The sequence below is a fragment of the Melospiza georgiana genome, chromosome 1 (genome assembly GCF_028018845.1).
Source record: "Melospiza georgiana isolate bMelGeo1 chromosome 1, bMelGeo1.pri, whole genome shotgun sequence".
Lineage (NCBI taxonomy): Eukaryota > Metazoa > Chordata > Aves > Passeriformes > Passerellidae > Melospiza > Melospiza georgiana.
In genome coordinates this window covers 134,723,025-134,739,500 of record NC_080430.1, presented here as the reverse complement: position 1 = coordinate 134,739,500, position 16,476 = coordinate 134,723,025, and the positions used below count along the sequence as shown (strand labels likewise).

Sequence of the window (16,476 nt, the reverse complement as noted above, 5' to 3'; positions counted from 1 at the left end):
CCCTTTGACAGGCACAGGGTAAGCAGATTCTCCCTCTCTTACAGTCTCCAAGGCCATCATCTCATTTGCCATCATCTCATTTTTGATGCCTGCAGTAAGAGGACACAGTCACTTCAGTACCCTACCACAGGGCTTACAGAAATAGCACATCACAGGTGTCCATCATACTAACTCTGCTGAAGTTCCTGTAAAGATGCTTTCTTAATTGAATGCCTGTAATGCTAGGTGAATTTTGAAGTCTGCTACTAGTTTTTTTCCTCCCATGTTAACAACTACCAAGTCATTTGATAAAAAACTTTGATTCTACCACTGCAACAAAACAGTTTTTAAAGCATCTTGTCTCTTCTGAGACTTTAAATTTCTGAGACTGCAGCACTAATAGATATCGCAGAAGTCAACATTTAACACTTAAGTAATATGGGATGGATATGCTTGTCTTATTTCTAAACAAGCATGCCTAGATTAATAATAAACTTTGGCCAGATACATATTTTCATTTGCATGTTTTTCATATAGCATCATCATCATGTGTATGTGTAGAGTGCTAAAAATGGAATGAAATCTTCCAGCTGAAAACAGTTCCACGTGACAAAACAGAGAGGGATCCTGAAAACTCCTGCTTCATGTCATGTGCGAGTGTGTGTGCCTGTGTCTTTTTTTTTTTACTCTCATCTAATTTCATCTGCGAGAGACTGTCCCTAGAGGACAAGACAAGAGAGAACCAATTATATCCAGCAGTTGGTTTCTCCAAAATGAAGGCATCTGTTCCATGCCAACGACTTCCACACGGAAGAAAAACAGAACTTTGAAGGCATCTGCGTTCATGGTTGACAGTTGCAGATCTTAGGGTCTACTGTAATTGCCCAGCTGCAAACATGATTTGGTTGCTGCTGTTGTCAGCTGATCTCCTTGCACTGAAAAGAAGGGAGCTTAAATAGCAAATAGCTGGAAAAAAATCAGATATTCTTCTACAATACTGACACCTTTTCTCTTCTGAAGGAGGTATTTTTCCTGGTACAATAGGTTTGATGGAAGTAAATTGCAAAATGGTTCTTAAACCAACATTTTACAAAATATTCTACTTTAAAATGCTATTCTTTAAATAATGTACCAGTCCAAGCACAATGTGTTCATTATCTGCCAGCATTTCAGGCTGGTATTTTCTAAGAGTGATTCAGAAACCAGTGTGATTCACCAACCATATAATCCTGCAGCCCACCTTATTTAGTCAAGTAGTCTCGGTAATATCAAGAGTACACCTGAGCAGAAGCTCACTTTTCACCCCAAATGCATATGGCAAATAAATAACTAGTATATTTATTACTTAACTCACATTGCTTCCAACATGAGTGAATAATTTCCAAAAGACACTTTAAAGAAACATTACTGGTAATTCAAAATCTGGCTTACAGCACTGGATGTGCACTCACATTTGCAGTGAGATACTCAGCAATGCTGTGCACCCTCACTGCTAAAAAAATCAAGCAAGCTGTTAACAAGAAGCTCATATAAAGTAGCAAGACCTGAACTGATTTTCCAAAGCACAGGACTGAGTGCCATTTAGAGATCCATGGCTACTGATGGTGCAGTTGCAACAAAGACAATTAAAACTGGCCTAATCAGAAAATACACTGACATTCTCTATCCTCGACTCACCCGATAAAAGTGAATCAGTTTCCAGAAATATTTCATGCACCTCTTGAGTTTTTGTAGTTTGCTTACCTAGGACTTTTTATTAATATCTTGAAAGAAGGAAAACAGTGTATGATACGGAAATACATTTTTGTAATAGAATTGTTTGTTATTCTGCTGGATTCCAGCTGCAATCCCAAACATACTCGGCAGCAACAGCATTCTGTCCTCCCAGCCAGGTAGCCACTCAGCTTAAAAAGCACAGTAAGGATTCCCAGACAGTCTCCCTTGCTTGGCACATACCTCAAATTATTATGAATGCCTGAAGCAGTGAACCTGGGGGGACACAGTAGGCCTGACACTTCCTGACCACTTCTAAATTCCCTCCAGGAAGGACAAGAGTTGGGACTGAGGACAATTAACACAGCCACCTGTTTCCTGTGACCTCCTAAGGGGCAGACATGGCTACTGATGACTTGCTCTGGCAATGTCACTGAGGTCCTGCCCATCCGTCTCTTCCCAGGGAAGCCATGGAATAATAAAAACAATAGTGGCCAATAATAGCTCTGTAAGAGATAGTGAAATTTGGGCCTGGACTTAAAAACAAATGAACAGACAAACAAACAAACAAAAAAGGAAATTAACATCCAGGTGAAGAGGTGGGACCAATCAATCCCAGAATGTGGAAGGAAAATTACACATTGATCCCCCCCTTCCAAGTACTGTAGCTGGTATTTACTGTAGCTGTGACCTTCTCTGGATGTCTGGGGCAGGCAGCTGGCCTAAACACAATTTAAAACAGATCTTGGGATACACAAGTTGAGAATCCTGGCCCAATGGACTCAATAAGGATCTGCAAGCATTATTATGGAAGGAATAGGCTTTTTTCTGTCCTTTATATGGCAGTCTTGTCAGGTAAGTCAGTGATTTACAATTCAAAAAGAATGCCCTTGGCTTTACACTGAGACCTGATCTAGTCCATTTTATTAGGGAGAGATCTAGATCTAAGTCTGAGAACCAATCTAAAAAAACTATTGTCAAGATCACAGATGTGAGATGGGAGCACAGAAATCCTGAAGGTCCAGTTCCTGAAACTGGCATTTTAAGTAAAGAAACACTGTCTTCAGTGAGAACTAGGTGTGGGAGTACCACGTAAGATCTGAGCTCCAGGATTTCATTCAACGTTTACAAGCTCTGCTGATCCATGGAGTTGTATTAATTTATCATGGTGCATATGAAATGTGTACAACATTCAGAAACTACCTTGGGCTATTCAGTTCAGTAGGTTGGTTTCCTTGTCCACCTGTAGCATGCTTTAATACAGGTTGCAGCCTGCTTTTCCAGCATTAAGTGGTTTGCCATCAAGCTTTAAAATAATAAATAGTAGAGTCATGAAACAGGTTTTGCTTAATGGTTCCTGGAACCCAGTGACTTCACTCACTAAAACACTTCCTATAACATTACTCTTAAATACTTTTAGCAATGTCACCATTAAAATAAAATAAAAAATCATCCTGGCAGTGCCATCCATTGACAGCACACCCATAGGTGCCATTATTCCCACATTTGTTGGCAGCTTTTTCTGGCACCATTATGCTTTAATGGCTCTGGCAACAAACCCCACCTGGATTTCACTGGAAGTGCTCCTTTGGAGCACTCTTCCCAAATATCCTTTGCAGCATTTTGTCTCCTCTGTTGCACCCTAATCATTCCATTTTCTGGCAATAGCCTCACCCTCTGGCTGTCAAAGCCTGAGCTGGTCCTGGGGAGTTCTCTTCCTGAACTTATCTAATGCATGTGTGATTCAATGTTAGGATGCATTTTCCAAGAGGATTTCAGGACAACATCTCAGCTGCTCAGGATGGATCTTCACTCACATCCCAGCTTTAAAATTATTTTTACTACATCCCAGTAGCATAATGTGACCAAACCAATGGGACAGTAAAGCACAGGCACAAAACCCTATAATCTGGTGCTTCATCAGAGCGTTTGTTAAACCTTGTGACTGCCAGAAAGCACATACAGCCTTAGTCAACATGCCACACAACCTGTCATGGTAACATTCAGAACTAACATTCTGATACTGCCATTACCAAAGTAAAAGAAGAAAACCAGAAAGGTATTTAGAAAAATAAGCAATTGTGGGGCAAAAGTGGTGATTTTGGGGGGGCTGAATTGTTGCTCCTTTATTTTTCCCAAGGTATTTAAAATGACACCTGGGCCACAACCAAAAGGGGGACTTGTGGAGTCATCAGAAATCAAAAAATGTAGACAGCAGATCTTCAAACAAAAGAAAAAAGCTGGCAATGCCTACTGCTTATGCAAACTGCATATTAACATCCAACATGGCAGACACACATAACCCTCCTAGAGCTCCAAAAGTAACTACAGCCTGGTACAATTTGTAATGGTCATACAACCACCGCCTCAGATGCTTGTCTGAATTCCTGGGCTTTACTCTCTGTAGCAACTTGGCTCTCCATAAAGGATACCTATTTTATTACACACCAGTGCCTGCCACCATGTGCATATTAATTCCACTCCACTAGGTGGAGTCTTCTGTCTTTCCAGACTGCAACCTAATTTCCAAAAGAACCTATTATCTATCCTCCATGAACCTTGCACATTTACGTTACTATAAGAGCCAGAGTATACCTGTCTTGATAAACATAAAAATTAATCAAATGCCTTCCAAAATGTTTAAAGAAATCATGAGCTATCCCATGAGGATCTCAAATCAACATGTTACAATATGGGATCAGGCAGGAATATTGTTGCTGCACAGTTTTGTACAACACAACTGTACTTTTCCAAGAAATAATACTGAGTATAAAAACATATTCCTTAAATAAGTCAACACATGCCCAAAAACTACAAATAAACAAACCCAAGTTTCAGAACTTCTATTAAATTCTTTTTGTGTATTCTGAAATACTTCAGACTATCGAGGATGCCCTCCTTTTCCTGGCATCCCAAAATGTGTTACAGAAAATAAGAGGGAACATTAAAGTATTCACATTTCCATTCACAACCAGTGGAGTTAAATATGGCAACTATTCAACAGGAACAGCAAAACTGTATGCAGTATTTCTGGCAAAGATTAAGAAAACAGAACACTCCCATGAATGTGTTCAGAACATTTAGATAAGAAAATCTGGACATGCAGCTATAATCTTTCTTTTGGGGCGGGGCTCCACCCCAACCCCTGTGCAAAGCACCAGAAAATCCCAGGCCCAAAGCAAAAAGCTCCTTGTTTCCCGAACTGCTCAGGTGGGCAGTCTGTGCTGTCACACGCCGCGCCAGGCGTTCGCTCGGCAGTGTCTGCGGGCAGGAAGCCCCTCGCAGGCGCGGAGCGGGCACGCCGGGCTCCCCGCGGCTCCCACACGCCCGGGTCAGCCGAGGCACGGCCTCCTCAGCGCCCCTCCTGCTGCCGGCACATATCACCAGCTATTTAAGGCTACAGACATTTTGCCCCAATCGGCCACGTTTTCTGTAATATTTACTTCTCGTACATATGTCTATAACTATGTATACATCCCACAGAAGGTGAGGTTTAACAGGGTTAGCTTTGTTGGGGAAAAGAAGGTTTGGAGGAAAGGAAACAACTTTCATGTTGAGAAGATTTGAATCTAGTGACTGTCACGGGATGTAAACACTCTTCTGGGGAGGGAGGTTTTTTGTTATGTTTCAGGAGAGCACAGAGTTTTTGATAAAATCTGTATAAATAATTATCCCTCTGTCATTCAACATAAATTTATGCACATGTGTGCACGCAGTTATGCTGGGGAATACAAACTATAAAGTAGACATGCCACAGACTTCTAGACAACCTACCACAAGCACGGATCTCACACAGAATCCATTCTATATTTAAATTTCAGTTTATTGAATTTTAATTATTTCTGATCTGCAGATCACTTTGAGGAAAATCCCCCAAGGCCAAAAGTGTACAAATCCAATTGCAAAACCAAACAGAAGCATCAGCAAGGCCTTTTCCCATGCAGATACCTACCAAAAAAATTAGTTCCTGACTACTAGATTAGATTAGAATTCAACAGCTAAAGCCCATTCTAATATTAAAACCAGGTAATTCGCTATGTTGAAATAAAGCAATAAAAGCTCTCATTCCATTCTGCACGTTTACTCATGTTATGTACACAGGGTTCCATAGATGTAACAGTGAATTATCCCTTCCTCATTTAGATCCTTATTTAGAAAATTAACAAACACGTGTATTTTCCATTAGGTTATTGTTGGGGTTTTTTTGTTGGTGTTTTTTGTTTTTTGTTTTTGTTTTAACTAAAAAGCAACAGTGTTATGTTCTTCAGAGATGCTTATGACAGAAAATGTATGCTCTGCTAATACTATGCTTTCCAAGTCATAGAACTCACTTGGATTAGCAGCTCTACAACCATGATTATTTTTGTCTATATGCATTCAAATAGACTCCATCATTTCAATTACCATGGAAAAAGTTACACCACAATCCCCATTAACTAAAATATCCTTGATGAGCCCAAACTTAAGATCTGCTGGTATATCAGGAATGAAACAAGCCAAAGAATATTGTGTCATATACTGAACATCCTTTACATTGCTCAAGGCCCTCAGTAGTAAGTAAAGCTGTATTGCTGCAAAGGGGCATGTCATTTTAAGATACAAAATGACATGCAAAACATGTCATTTTAAGCTACAATCATAGTTTATTAATAAAATTATTTTAAAAGTACGAGTTAAATCCTTTCACCAACATAGTGACATTCAGCTATCCAGTGTCATTCTTCCAGTTCAAATAGATATGGTCCTAATTGCATAATGCCATTTTATCTGCTCAAGATAAAAGTGCCGATAAACAAAAATGCACATTAGGCAGGAGATTTTTCAGAATAGATTTTTTTTTTCAAATAACCCACTTGCATTAACAAAAGATTGCAATGGCTTCCAAATTATAGGGTGTTATTTTTAGTGGAAGTAGTTCAATATTCATATTGGAGCAGATGTAGCAGTTTAACAAAACAGCTCTTCAAATCCTGCACAAATTGAAAACAGGAAAACTGATTGCATTTTCTCTTATCACTTTCCTTTTCTGAATTGACACTTTTGGCCTTCTGAAAATTTACACATGGCTTTCATCTCAACAGCACCTGCTGATCAAACAGAAACCTAACATTTTCAGGAAAATGGTATAAAGGACTAGTTTTCTTTTTACCATCTTAAAGGGCATCGGCAGTCCACTTGATGGCAACAATTGCTGAGTAGATGGCACAGAAAATACATTTTATATTTTCAGTCTACTTACTTTTAAAAATTAGTTAAATCGTAACAGCTCTTCTGTATTTGCTCTTTGTCTGCTTTAAATTAATTTCAGTCTCTATCTCTGCATTACCCTGATGGGTTTCATTCTACAGTCAGCTAGATTTTAAAGATGATGTGAAAGCCTCTGAAATAATAAACACATTGCATGCTCTGCAGACAGGGGTCTTCTTTATAAAGGCATTTACATGCAATCATATAAACTGATATATACAATTATGCATTCATGTGCACATATTGCACAGACATTTCTTTTTATGGTGCTTATAGCAAGGAAAGAAAGTGTGTGTGTGTGTATATATAGATATACATATATGCATGTATGTTTCATTCCGCTAGTCTCACTGCATTGAATTCTCTGAGCACTGACTGTCGTTTGAACATGTTGAGGGGAGAGAAATTCAAAGGGCATTTATTTATTTCAAAGTTGTTCTTTGTTTCCTTTGCAGTCTTCAGACTAGGAGAATGTCTAGCAGATGCTCTAGAACTTGAGCATCAAGACTGGGTTGAGATGCTGCCATTGGTGAACATGGCGAGCATGCAAACAGCACAACCAGAAATCCTTGGGCTCCTGCAAAAGTTAAAGGTATCAAGTAATGTATATAAAAAAAGACACATAAGTACCTTGTTATCCCATCTGCTTCTGTGCCTGTAAACTCTGAAGCGCAGCAGCAGGTAACAAGGACCATCTTCCTTTGTACATAATTCTAGGTGTAATTAAAGATACTACTGAAACCTGCTATGTGTCAGCTTCTTAACGGATAGAGCCCTCACCCCCCTGAAGTACTCTGCTGCCATCCATTACCATTCTGCTTCAGTGATAAGGTAACCTGAAGGCAGAGATGACATACAGTAATATATGTGCCACTCCAGACAGTTGGTTCATGAATTTCAGTGTTTCATCATGCTCACTGAGGCAATCGCAAACCTGAAATGTCAATATGTTCAGTCAATGGAAGTAAAATAATGGGGCTCTATTGTCTTACCCTATCGATCTGCTGCTGTCAACAAGAATACATGCCCCCCTGGCTTTAAACAAATTTTAATTAGGCTTTTAGTTAACAGATCATATCTATATATCTATCTGTGCAAACACTTGACAAAGTGAAACGGCAGTATAAATATTTCAAACTTTTAAATATAAAGGTAATTGTTTAATGTTGCTTTAAGGTATGACCATTGGTAAAGCCGTTCGCTAAAGCAGCGTGCATGCACACACCGAGCGTGCAATTCATTTTAATCTGGAAGAGAACTTAAAAAGCATCACCAGAAGTCCATCTGAAACAACAAAAAAGAAAGAGCAAAGAAGCCACTTTTCCTGTAGCCCGGTGTCATCCTCTGCGGGGATTCTGGAAGTTAGGAGCCTTCACTGAAACCACCCCCGGAGTGAGCGGTGGGAGCCCGGGCGTGACAGGCCGGGGCTGTCACATCCCCTCGGCCCCGCTGCCACCCCAGGCCGGGGCTCCTTCACCCCGTCCCGCCAGACACCCAGACACGAAACTCTCTGCTCCAATGGGCTGTGTTTAAAGTCGTGTCCCCTAGTCACCACCCTCCTTCTGCGGCCACCTCCTCCCTCCCTGCGGCCAGCCCAGGAGGCGAGCCCCTCTCCGCTCCCCTCGGAGCTGCCCGGGGGCGGGGGGAGGCAGCACAACAAAAGGCAGATCCTGTCTCCCCGCCGGCTAATCTCTGCCCGTAAATCCCCCGCCCGCTCCGGGGGGAGATAATAAGTGGTTATATCTTCACTTCTCCCCGCGCCTATCGACTTGTGCAGCGCCGAGGGAGCCGGAGCGGGCCGGGCCGGGCCGGGCGCTATGAGGCGGCGAGGGGTGTCCCTCCCGCCCGCCTCTCCGCCTCTCCCGCCCGCGGGTGGAGATTTTACCTTCCGGCGGCGGGAGGGACGAGGAGGCGCCGGCGCGGCCCGAGCTTTGTGCGCCTCACGCGCCTCGCGGCTTATCTGCGGCGCAGGGACGGAGCATCGCGGCTCCGCGGCCCCGCCGGCGCAGGGGGGGCGGCACGGCGGCGTGCATCGGGGCGATTACGGTATCAGCGCGGCCCAGATGGCGGCCGGAGGATGTGCGAGGCAGCGGGGCCGGGAGCGGGGCTGGAGCCGGCCCGGGGTCCCCGGGGAGGCCGCGCCCGGCACGAGGAGAGGCGCCACCTCCGCGCCGCCCACCGGGGGGGAAGGCGGCGGTGCCCAGGTCTGCGTGTGCCTGCCCTCTGGCCGGCGTCCGGCCCTGGAAGTTGCCCAGCACCTCTCCGGGATAAGGACCCTGCCAGGAGTGGCGCAGCGCTGGCTCCCCAAGGCTCCTCTGCCGGAGGTCGCCGCTACCCCCACCAAGGCGATCGTCCCTGTGACTGCCTCCAGCCCGGCTCTCCTTTCACAGGCCACAGCTACTGCTGCAGCCCGGCTCCCCCCTCACAGACCATGCCTACATCCCGCACGGAGCAGGGCGGCCGCTGGCCCAGCACAGTCACAGAGTGTACCTGCTCCCAGTTTGGCCAAGCCCCTACCTAATCCAGCCTGCTCATTGTCACGGTTGGCATAGGGGCCTGAACACAGCACTGCTGCTACAAAGTGGTGGCATCATTCACCAGGGGATGAGCGATAAGGAGAAGTAGTTCCCTGTACTTTACAACTCAGGTACTGTGAAAACTGAGGGACTGTTTTGTCCGGATTCATCAAAGAGCACAGGGTTAGCGAGAGGCATGGAAAAGGGAGAGAGACAGCAAAGCAGCCTGGCCTGCCTACCATAAGCACAGCCAGCCAGCAGAATAGCTGTGCCAGCACCAGGCACTCTATGTGCTCGGGTTTTAAAATTTCTAAAATGTTTCTCCCTGGGAATCAACACTTATTTATTAGGAAACGCATCTCCATTGCATGTCGGCCAAGGAGTAACTGCGAAGGAGGGAGGAGGACAATGACAGCACACTGAAGTGAGACTGGCATTGTTCAGTGCAAAACTCCTTCCAAAATCACTCGTCCAAGATAGCAGTTTATTCCACAAGAAAAGGAATAAAGGGAATTTGACACATAATACAAAGTGAAAACCAGAACCTAGATGGGGGAAGGGCATGTATGTGAAAATCATGTCACTGCAATGAATGTCAGATAAAAAAGGGGTCTGTCACAAATCCTCCACTAATCCAATAATATGAAAACCTCTTGGTATCACTGAGACATAGCATAAGAGTTTTTTTTATTATTTTTCATAAACCACTCTATATGCTTAGCCTTGGAAAGACCTATCGCAAAACCAGGACCTTAATTTTTCAGTGAAGGCAAACTGATTTTCACATGTCAAATTTACTATGCATTCCTCAGCCAGTATTTTTACCCTGAAGAAGAGCCACTTCTCCCTCAACTTCCTCCAGTTGTCAGTTGCGTGACAACCATATTTAGAGGTAATGAGACGGGTCATATTACAAAAGTTAGTCAACTTGTTTGAAACCTTAGCTTCTAAACTCAATGGCATGTTCTACGCGTTTCTAAAGAAAAGTGACTTATTAATTAATTCAACCTGCAAGGTAATACAGATTTCTTTCTGCATATGTTATTTCAAACTATTACACGCAAATTAGAGACTGCTCTTTTTAGGTATTTCTGTTACAGAGCTTTTCCTTGAAATACATACATATCATGCCATGATTTAGGAACTAATTTAGGATCTGCCAGATTCTCATGTGCAGAGAACTATGTGCATTTTATGTCTATGTTGACCATACTTTTATTGCTCAAATCACAAAATTCTAAAAAAAAAAAAAACGAATCCAGGGTCCTTCCTAATGTAAGCAGTTTGCTATGAAAACACATTTAAAAATAAAACAATGTGCATTAATAAAATAAATACAATCAGAATACAAATGTGTAACAGAAGTGGCGTTCCATAAGCACAGCTGTCTCAAAGTCCAAGCTGCAGGCTAGAAATCTTAATTTCAACTGACTCTCTTGTAATAATGGGTTACCTTCCTCTAAAGCGGAAAGTCCATCTGCCCCAGGCAGATAAGTTTTGAAGCATTAAAATAGATAAAAATCTTAACATTTTCTTTCTTGCATTGAATATGTGAATTCTGGTGTGCTATAATGTGAGAATTTCAACATATGACTATTATGGCATAATATCTCATAGCTCAGCTTGTCATTACCTCACTTGTAATTCTTATGTTAATTATGTTCATAATTACTATAAACAGATGTGGTAGAAATTCATGTGACCTTTTACTTCAGAATGCATTTCTCACTCTTTCCACTTTTTTTTAATAATGTAGGTTATACCAGAGGAAACTATTTCTGACACACTCCGCATATATGTGTGTACATATTTAACATGAAACCATTTCTGCCTCATATTTCAGGCAAAGGACCACCTACATGCCAGTACATTGACATGAAAGTGATGATAACTGAAAAGTCTACCCTGAAACATACCCCTAAATAACTATGCCTACAGTGAACCTTTTTGATTAAGCCTAGCTAGAGACATCACTGAAGCCTAGGACTTAAATGGAGCAGTGCATTTTTATTCAGGACCTTTGTTAATGCAGCAGTATCCTGCTTTACAACTACAAGTACATAACAGCCATACAGCAATTTATTTTACTCACAGACAAACCATCACCGTCTGTACACAAAACACATTTACAATAAAATCACCATGGATTTCATTAAGAGAAAGGCTACTCGAATTTCATTTCTTTGGACCTAATCTATAATTAGTGTGGACAGACAGGTGCAAACCCTTCTCCTCTACAGATGGCTACTGGAAATGGTGCAAAATAGCTCCTTCTGTTTAAACAACACACAGATAACCTGCTCTGCTCTTATCACTTACAATTACCTCCATTATACTGAACTAATGTTTACTTTAATAAAATGTCCACTGTTGTCTAAACGTTATTTGGAAACTTTCATATCAAAGGCAGAAAAAAATGAAGATGGAAGTCAGTGTCTTGCAGATGAAAATTTGGAGGGGAGGAAATAAAAAAAAGCTTTTAAAGAACAGGATAGAACAGACTTTGATTTTATGTCTGCTGTTCATTTTTCTTTTTCCACAAAACCACACAGCCTGCTACTTCCTGATGTATGTGTGTTCCTCTGCTACCATATATTAAACTAATAAAGTTTATAGTACGAATAGGATAACTGCATTTTAGAAGCAGGTCTTTAAAAAGGAACATCTATATGGGAAATCAAGACCCATGGCCCTAAAAGTTCAGTTTTTAAACCAACTGTTTTCGATCTCTGATGTGAAACATCATGAAGACAATGTAACCTGGAAGCCAATATTTTAAAGATTTACATTCTCATTACTTATACTAAATTCAGTGTCAACTTTTTAGATGTTATAGGTTGTTTTAAAGGCTGTATGAAAAAGAGCAGGCTGCTACTAACTACATAGATCAAGGTTTTTTTATGTAGATTAAAACAATTTCTTTTCACATTTCTTTAGCCAAGCCATGAGAAATGGCCCCTTCAGAACACCAAATTCATGTTTTATTTCAGCTATTAAGTCTTCTTGATCTCTGCATGACAACTTAAGTTTCTACAGAACAAAGAACAAGAGCTTCTCCTCCACCCCTCAATCTAAAAAGTCTGAAGCTCCTGCAATAGCAACATACTGATATCCTTATTCAATTAGCTAAAGATTTAACAGTAATGGACTGTGGCAAGTGGATTTGAAAGTTGAAAATGACAATTGCAAGCCCTTTCTCCCATCATCCCAATGCAAACACTGCAGATGCCTATTTCACCCAAAGCGTCTGGCAGTGAGGAGTTTGCAGTCTGCACAGTACCTCAGTGAGGCGAGCTTCACATTCAACGCCTGTCGTCTGAAGTTCGTTTCAGAGAAGTGAGAAACAGGATTTGACAGGGAAGAATGTCCTGAACTGACTATCCACTGACCAGCACTGCAGGTGGAGCTATTTTTCTCCCCCATTATTCCAAAAACAATACTCCCAGTATAAAACTCCATGTGCACACAGGCATACGTAGTGTTAAGCGTACACAGATGAGAGATACCGTGTGATGTTTTACTGGTCCATTATTTAGTCACGAAACAAGTTAACGTTAAGGTGGTCAAAAATGGTAGAAGGCAGTGTTTTACTTAAAAAGATTTTGGAAACTATTTAAAAGCTCAAAGCCTTTGAAGAAAAACAACTTGTGCAGCAGTTGCCAGGAAGCAGTGACCTAACACTGCTGTCTGCATTCCATTACAAACAGAATGGTTCTTGTCTCCCTGCAGCATGCTCATGGCTCAAGAACCCAGCCGCTCACCCTTCTGCAAGCACAGGACAGAAAGAAGTCCTGCTATCATCTCCTGTACCCCTCGCCTGGCTCCAGCTTGCCAGAGGCGTGAATGGATTCAAGACTGTTGGATTTTTGGTGGAGTTTGGTGTTTTCTTGCACTGATACACGACTGAGCTTCTCATGACAGCAAAGGAAAATGACTCACTAATTGAAAATAGTAGCAATTTTACTGGAGGTTCAGGTATGGTGAAACTGACCTTAAGAATGTTATCAATTATCAAACATAGTTATTGTAAGTTCCTAATTGAAAACCTTTACAGCAAATCTGCAGTGAATCTCACACCTAACAAAGCCTTTGCCAACTTCATATTTTCACAGACTGTACAGTTATGAATGAGCCATACTCATGTCTTTTCCTATTATCTTCCTATTGAAGAGGGGCCACAGAAACACCTAGTGCTAAAACCAGAATGCATAAACAAGATGGAGTAACTTTTTTACCATTCAGCCGAGCTGAAGGAAATTCCCTGATCATATTGAATTTCCTAAGGAAATCAGCCCAGAATAAACTGAATGAGGTTTTCAGACTTCCCATGGAAAGGTCAAGCATCAGCTTTAACAACCATTAGAAACCAGTTTCAATCCTCTCTGCTATCCAGATTCACTAAGCCGTTAACAGAAAAGCTGAACAGAAAACCTGGACAATAGAATTCAGCTCTAAAAACATCTTTCACATCTTTCCTGAAACTGCAGTTAACAAAGTTGCGTATTTAAACTTTCTATTGCATCTGTCAGGATGCAGAAACTGAGACGGAAATGTAAGGCTTCAAGGGTGTAGTTAAATAAATTATACTCACCCTTAGCCCTAACATATTGTGTTTACAAATACAATAATTATGTTCCTAGTTACATGTCAATGGAAGATATTTTCTAAGTCCTTCAAAAAGCATGCAAGCATTACTGTAAGTAGGAAATAAGTCAAAACAGATTAGTAGAGCAAAAATGGGGAGGGGAAAAAAAAATTCTGCTTTGGTCAGCAACTCGGACCACCATCAGGGGATAAATCAATTTGCAGCAGCTGTGGACAGCCATTTAAGTCTGGGGCCTGAACAGATTAATTAGGAGAAGCGATGTTAAAAGTTAAAGGGGTCAGCGTTACATTAAGCACAGGAGTACTTGCTGGAGCAAACGCTTGGCTGTACATACCAAGACTCACAAGACATTCTTCTAGTTAGCCAGGGCTACGCCAGTAGCCAAGCGTTTGGCACTTGCTGCTTTCCCAGAGACAGCGGGCAGCTCCTGCGGGCTGATTTAAGAGGCACGTACCCGTTCTTGCCCAGCCCTTGCCGCGCCGTGCTGTGCCCTCGCCGCGCTCAGCATTGCCCGCACAGGCGGGCGCGCAGCCGTGCACAGCGCACCTTGGGGCCGCCCTGGCAAGCGAAGGCAGGCGCTTCCCGCCCGCCTGCGATTGCCAGTGGAAAACTTGGGCAGCTCTTTCGGTCAGGCTTGCTGCCGCGGACTCAGCAGATCGCAGCCCGCTCCCGAGCTGTCTGCGGGGCGGGAGCTGCCGGCTCCCGGGCGTCACGGCCGGGCGGCTGCGAGAGACGGATCCTGTCCGTGCCGTGATTTAGGGCACGGCAGAGGCAGGAGGGGGTGGCGGGCAGAGCCTGCTATGGATCGGAAGATGGAGGGCTGCTTCCCCAAAGAAACCCGAGCGGCTCCGAGGCATCTGTTCCCAGAGCGGCGATGCCGGAGAGCCCCGGCTGCGGTCGGGCAGGGCGGTCCCGCCGCGCCCGGCTCCGGCTGCAACCTGGGGGGCAGGAGGGGGAGGCCGCTTCGACTCCCCGTACCCTCCTTCAAACTTATCAGTGAACTGAAGGAAGCAACATTTTAGCTCCTGGTTGGAGCAAGAAAGATTTAAGAGCTGCGTCCGATTAGTTACTTTCGGTTTCTCTCTAATATCTAAGGGAGCAGAGTACAAGAACGACAGCTAGCTCGCTATAAATTAACTCTGAAACGGAGTCACGAGTGATCCTGCTAGGGTGGCAAAATCCTTCCCTGCACTAAACCAAATTTCTCAACTTTGGCACTAACAAAAGGACTCGAACTCCGCAGAAGTCAAAGGCTTGTCTAAATGGCCAGGAATATGTTTTTCATCCTTCCAATCTCCCTTATCAATGGTCTGTTGCAAATGTATGGAATCGAACCCTTCAGCACAGCCAGAGGAGATGACACAGTTACATTGTATGGCAGTTTTGGAAATGCAATCCCTAACGTTATCCTGTCGTTTTAGGGAACAAGCTATTTGCATGGCCGCGGTACAGCTGAAGGAGACGTGCACCGCCTAAAATATTTCTTTCAAAATAGTCCGAAAAGATGTTCTCAGTGCTGCACAAATCTATGATTGCAGTGAAACAACAAGCGAAACAAAACAATCCCTTAAGAAATATTACAGCTACTCCAACTCACATTGGCCAGCACTAGAGCCTGGAGAGAGAGGAGGCAGGAAAGAAAAAGGCATGTCCTAAATGCAGACAGAAATCTGACGCTTTGTTATAATATATGCCAGGGAGGGTTATTTTCTGCCGAAACTGGGTTATTTGGTTTCTGAGCTTTTGAGCAGTATCCGGGGCGCTAGTTTGTAAGCCGGGGACAGAGCGTGTAAGGCTGCATGCAGCGCTAACCTGGCCCGGGCACAGCAGCAGCCGCGGTCCGCCTGGGTTAGTTACAGCCACAGGAGCCCCTCAGAGCCCGGGGAGCCCTGCGGGAGAGGAGAAAGGGAAAGAAAAGGGACTCGGGCTCCCCCCGCCCCGGCGCGCCCTGCCCAGCCCTGCCCGCGCCCGTACTCACACTGCAGAGGACCGGAGATGCCCACCATTCGCCACGGGCTGCGAGCTGCAAATAAAAGTTCCCGTCCTGCTCGGGGGAGAGACGGCAGCCCAGGCTGCTGGAGGGGCGAGGGGGTGGGAAAGGGGAGAGCAGCGCCGCGCGGCTTCCCTTCCCAGTCCAGATGATCCACGTCCACAAAAGTCAAAACGAGCTGAGGAGAAACTCCAGCTGCTCTTCCCCCCCCCCCCACCACCCTCTCTCGCTCTTTTTTTTTTTTTTTTTTTTAAAGGAGGATCAGCTCGAGAGAGACTACTGGTTCCACGGGAAAGGACAAGAACCAAAAATAAAGCAAAGTCTCCAAGTCGAGATAGTTAATGCCCAGGTCCTTCTCCTTGCTGCTGCTGCCGCCGCCGCCGCCTCCTCAGACAAACGTGATGTGGAGCGCAGGGAGCGGCCGC

The 16,476-nt window shown here is 43.6% G+C and overlaps 1 protein-coding gene across 2 annotated transcripts in view; it reads right to left on the bottom strand.

The window, feature by feature from the left end:
• Positions 1-16,254, bottom strand: part of RUNX1T1 (RUNX1 partner transcriptional co-repressor 1) — a 114,514-nt gene extending 98,260 nt beyond the window's left edge. For both annotated transcript variants that reach the window (XM_058026437.1, XM_058026446.1), the window contains exon 1: positions 16,040-16,254. Coding sequence is in view for 1 of the 2 variants with exons in the window: in XM_058026446.1 (XP_057882429.1) it covers positions 16,040-16,067 (28 nt within the window). In the remaining variant the exon portion in view is untranslated. The remainder of the gene's footprint in view (positions 1-16,039) is intronic.
• Positions 16,255-16,476: the final 222 nt, after the last annotated feature.